At 34.3% G+C, this 6,000-nt stretch overlaps 1 protein-coding gene across 2 annotated transcripts in view; it reads right to left on the bottom strand.

The window, feature by feature from the left end:
- Window positions 1–292: 292 nt before the first annotated feature.
- Window positions 293–6,000, bottom strand: part of LOC149796482 (ras-like protein family member 11B) — a 39,851-nt gene continuing 34,143 nt past the window's right edge. Inside the window, exon 4 of one of the 2 annotated variants that reach the window (XM_089961193.1) lies at window positions 293–878. In XM_089961193.1, coding sequence (XP_089817319.1) covers window positions 867–878 — 12 coding nt within the window. In that variant the 3' untranslated portion in view covers window positions 293–866. Of the gene's footprint in view, window positions 879–3,440; window positions 4,526–6,000 lie in introns of those variants that run through there. The other variant, XM_089961192.1, reaches the window with a different exon arrangement.

Genomic DNA, 6,000 nt, shown 5'->3' with positions numbered 1-6,000 from the left:
AGTTGCCCCTGGGTTAGTTTTATAAGTTTACAATTACCCATTTAACGATATTTCTTATTTTTTCATAGCATCTCGGGTACCCCTCTCCCCACACACTATAATATCATCTATCGCAGATGTTGACAATACGTCTATTGCATGTTTTGGACTCAAATTCATGAAGTAGTTTTCACTGGTCGATCGAAAGTTTGTACGCTTTAACCACTTCAGCCACCGTCTCAGTTAATAATATACGATGAACTAATTTATATTAGCATACGCGCTTACTGAACAGACAGACATTAAACGTGCATACGTATTCATATCGTATAATTTATTTATCAAGTATTTATATTTAATGTAACAGGTAGATTTCTTTACAGAGTGTGCAATAATCAATTGTTACCTTGTAAAAGCCCAGCGAGTTATAGAGCATAGTTATTTAGCGTATTGAACCCTGTGACTGTTTTGTGGGAAACCCTGTGTGTTATTAATAGCGCATAGGCATTTAAGCGCAAACATGTGACCAGGGCAATGTCTAAATTGTGAGTATAATCGAGATTCCGGCAATTTGCTGTTGCTGTTACTGGATATACTGTAATTTTATTTCTTTTATTAAACAATTTTGAAATAAACATTGCCTTGCAAGGTAGTTCACAAATTATAAACTGTGTTTCAAAATTGTCTCAATAGCACAAGTCTGATAATCGTTCTGCTTTCAGTGACAAGGCTATCGAATTTCTCTTCATCATCGTTGTATTCATTGTCATCACTATCATATTCTGTAAGGCAACTTTTCATCAATGGTCTTCTTGTGCAGTTTGAGGACAGCTGTGATAATCTTCACACAATTTGGAGGAGGCTGGATGGGTAGGTTCCCTCCTGTTTTAAGAATACACCTATAAATACAAGAAAAAAAAGCTATAAATTCATATGAATAAAGATAAATAAAAAATTCACTTGACATTGTTCAGTCAAAATGAGTTACAGTTATACTTAAAAATAGTATAACCTGTAATTCGAATATGCTTGTAATATTTTGTCTCAGAAATAACAACATGTTTATTTACAACTTAGGTAGTTATTTTAAAATTAATCTCCTGACATAAATCTTTAGTAAGATGATTTAGTGGAGTTGTAGGACTCACGGTACTAATGATATGATAAAATGGAGATCAGTCTAGAAAGGGTGATAATAAAATAGAGTATATATGGGTTTGGCAGTCCAGGTTTGGTTTATAAGAAAAGTTAGAATGTAGTAACAGTGTATCCCTAGGGGTGAAATATTCAGAATCAATAGCCCCCTTGGTGTCAGAAATGGGGATAAGGCTGAGTAAAAACAAACTTTGGTATCAAAACCGGAGATCAAATTAAAAGTTGGAGGTTCCCCCGAATCATAATGAAGGTAAAGGGAAACACTGAGTAAATATAAACGTTTAGAGCTAATCATAGCATTAATAAAAAGAAAAAGAGAAAATTCAATGATGTAATTTTAGTGCTTTTACAGATCTGAGTTTTGAAAATGCATTCAGCACAAAATTGAAAGCACATGTTTCAAACACATGTAGATAATAAAATGCCGCAGCTCATATGTCATATGGTTTCCTCTACACAGCAGCTGTCATCAAGGATGTGTCTATACTGATAAATATAGGTTTGCTTATGAGTGCCAACATAATTAAGTTATTGAATTTTTAATATCATGGTGCTTGCATGACTTTAGTATGAGAACTGATTTAGTACTGTGAGTCCTATAGAGAAAATGAGCCTTACAGTGGTTCCACATATGTATGTACAATTAATATTACCATTAATGCACAATTATGGTTCTATTTGTGGATAACAACCAAGATGAATAATTTTTGTAGACTTCTGAGTTACTTCAGTGGGATATTAAAACTCACTTTCAGATATGACAACTGTTGCCATGAAAGGTATAAAGGTGAAGTGTACATTTAATTATGTTGTAATACACGCACATGTATATCCTATCGATATACTGTCAATCACTGAGAAAATGCGCCATAGGCACAATTTGAATCTTATTATTAGGATTATTATTACTAATCGTCAATACAAACACAAACATCTATTTATAAATCAGACGCAGTATTATGCTCAAATCTGGTCTGATGACAAGGATTAGTACAGAAAATGTGGGTGTTCTGAAGGATTTAATTCTGAGTGGAAAGAAGAGGAATTTTACTTACATTCCACACACAAATGCCAAGCTATGTAAATATATTAATTATTAGCCAGTGGTCGAGAATCCGACGTAAGATAGATTACGAGATAATGCCTCGTCCGGTTGATCAACGCTACCGCAAATGTCAACAACAAAAAAGCGGTTATCTTACAAATTACAGTACTCATGCTTGATGTCAACATAAGCGGATTATGATATAACAAGGCACTGTTAAGATGGTTTGTCAATATGGACAACGAAATTGTTTATAAGACAAGAGATAAATTTCAGTGCATTTCATATCAAGCTGGCGGCTTCCTTTCATGGGACCTCTGAATGTCTCCACTCCAAACCAATGGTTGTATATACAAGTTTAAAAAGCCAACGATTTCGCCAATAAAAAAAAATCGCTATATGGTATATTCTGCCGCCAATAAGGAAAATAAAATCGCAGTTTGAGTCATTGGCAAAGCCATAAGCAATTCAAGAATAAGAAATTTACACTTTATTTTTCGTACTTTTAAGAAGAAAAAACCCTTTTATTTCGTGTACGAGAAAAATACATATAACATTTCTGGAGCCACACCACGATCGTTTGGTATTATTCATGAGCAATCTATTCCCAAGATAATAAACTTTACTTTTCTTCGTACTTTTAAGAAAGAAATTTGTTTCTCGTTCGCGAGAAAACTAAATATATAAACAATTTCGGGAGTAAAGCCAATACCGTGTTATATCCGAATTCGTGCTATAATGGAGCGTGCTAAAGCTGGGTCACACTGTATATATATATATATATATATATATATATATATATATATATATATATATATATGTATATATATATAATGATTATATGTTATATACATCTTAATTTCTACTTGACCTTGCCCAAAGTCAAGTTCGTGGTGCACCTGACCAGCAAGATAATATATAACTAATATTTCTCTAAGAGTAATGGTTAAATATTCAGATCATTATATTTGGAGGCAAAAATGCTTGTTTGAATCCGAGTCTAGGACATGGTTTGTTCTGGATGCTGATGCCTCTTCTATTTCAGACGTTGGCTCTGGCAATACCCTACATGCATGCATACATACATACATACATACATACATACATACATACATACATACATGGCTTGCTCTGGATGCTGATGCCTCTTATATTTCAGACGTTGGTTCTGGCAATACCCTACATACATAAATACATGCATACATGCATTCATACATACATAATTTGATTTTGTTTTCATAAACAACATAGTCAAACACTATTAAGTGCTAAACATTATTTTAATTGGACCACCAATATTAGAACAAATTAACTCTTTTTCACAATGCATGTATACCGATGATGATTTATTCAAAGTTTGTTTAGAGCCCGTTAGAGTCCTTTTGTAAAAGTAGTTTAGTATTTCAACTTTTAATCCACCTGAATGTGCAACACACCTTTCCACACACAACATGTATGCACTTAAAGTCAAAGATGACAGATTTCTCTAGTAAGAATTATCAACATGCAAAATAATTTTCAGCGACCAGCGCCCTTTGCTATTTAATTCATCACAAACGTCACTAGTGTTGCAATTATCGCATAGCTTTCGGTGGAAGGAAACGTGAGACTATGCCATTCTACTGGCTGTCATCTAAACACTTTGCAAAGTTCTTGTATCGTCACAGAACTGCGAATCTAATACAGCAGGGTTCTCAAAAATCGTCAGAGGAAAAACTGAGAGAGTCTGTGCACGTATATTGTCTTTATTTTTAGCACGGCTGAAATGTTTTTTAACCATGAAATATTAAACAGGCAAATATGCTGACTAGATTCAGGTCACATTGGCCTGTTCCGCAGAAACTTAGCCAAGCTCTCAGCTTTTCGCAATATCTAAAGCATTTCTTTTCAAGAAACTGTTCAAAGTGTGGATGTCCTCGATCGCCATGTCTTTTCTGCAAGGTTTCTGAAAGACTGTTGAATCTGGAGTTTGGCCGCTATAGCGGGATTAGACATAAAGCTCGTAAGCTTTTCACGCTTTTTATACACTGTTCGGATCTCTTTGCACAATCCCACGAATGCATTTGCAACTTCTGTATAACTTTCACTAGCCGAGGTTTCGTAAAACATACAGTTATATTCTGCACACAGCTGTGAGGCGTCGGTGTCGGGCACCTGCTTACAATATATGAGATCCTCTTTGTTGGCTACTATTGCAATTATCGGTTTCCCTTCTGGTCTCATATTGACTATCCTATTACATAAGTCACGTACAAATTCAACACTCGTCTTGTCCGTTATAGAATACACAAGCAAAAACCCATCTGCCCAAAGAATCTGCTCGGGTCTGACATCCCCTACGTTCGTCTGAAGGAAAATAAAATAAAGATTGTTAAAAGTGTTACACATTAATTAAACTCTAGATGATTTAAAACGAGGCAAGAGAACCAAGGGTATTTAAAATAACAGGTGATCATCTTTGCGTATTCGGTGCCATGTTTAATGCTTTATTAATACATTATTGAAACCCCTGAGCACTGCCAGAGTATCATACAGAGTGGACTTTCTTTTCAAATATTCAAATATGCGTGAAGTATGAAGAATTAAATAGCTTCATAGCCAAACTAATATACGAAATTGAAGATCAATGGCTATGTATGCGAAAGAATGGACTATTTAAATTCTAAGAATAGCACCATTTTGTTTTATGCTCTTAGGTGTACCGTATATAAAATTAAGTTTGTCATGATCTGTTTAATAACCATACAATGTTATTTAACAAATTCTGACTTGTGTAACTCACAACATAGTCTGACTTGTGTAACTCACAAAATAGTCTAACTTGTGTAACTCATAACATAGTTTGACCTGAGTAACTCACAAAACAATCGTAATTGTGCAACTCATAACATACATTGATTTGTGTAACTCATAACATAGTCTGACTTGTGCAGCTCATAACATACATTGATTTGTGTAACCTGTAACATTGTATGACTTGTGTAACTCATAACATACATTGATTTGTGCAACTCATAACATAGTCTGACTTGTGCAGCTCATAACATACATTGATTTGTGTAACCTATAACATTGTATGACTTGTGTAACTCATAACATACATTGATTTGTGTAACTCATAACATAGTCTGACTTGTGCAGCTCATAACATAGTCTGACTTGTGTAACTCATAACATAGTCTGACTTGTGTAACTCATAACAAAGTCTGACTTGTGCAGCTCATAACATACATTGATTTGTGTAACTCATAACATACATTGATTTGTGTAACTCATAACATTGTCTGACTTGTGTAACTCATAACATAGTCTGACTTGTGCAGCTCATACCATTGTCTGACTTGTGCAGCTCATAACATACATTGATTTGTGTAACCTATAACATTGTCTGACTTGTGTAACTCATAACATGGCCTGTCTTGAGACTTACGTTGAATAACACTGGCGTTAATGTAACGTGCGTTCATGTTTGTTGCTCATTTCGTCGGATAATTTTCAATCAAAGCTTTAGAAAGTAAATTATGTTTAAATACTTACTATCACCTACCATACTATTACTTTGCTCGTCATGCAGCTGTTTCAGGAACTATGCTGTTTATCTAATAACGAAAGCTGTTTTGCACATTCAATTCATTATCCGATAAAAGGTTAAAGAATTTTGGGTTGGACGAAGTCATGTCATGTCATGCTGTTCTTGTGTTGATTTTCTTGCTCTCTAACATTGTATATTGATTAGGATTTGTCATTGCATCATATTTAAAAACATAGGAGCTTTGCCCTTACACATAATAAACAAGATAATTAATACAGCTATACCACCA

Source organism: Sinohyriopsis cumingii, chromosome 6, assembly GCF_028554795.1.
Source record: "Sinohyriopsis cumingii isolate HCF-2022 chromosome 6, ASM2855479v2, whole genome shotgun sequence".
Lineage (NCBI taxonomy): Eukaryota > Metazoa > Mollusca > Bivalvia > Unionida > Unionidae > Sinohyriopsis > Sinohyriopsis cumingii.
The sequence above is the reverse complement of the archived record's forward strand: the minus strand, read 5'-3'. Positions and strand labels throughout refer to the sequence as shown.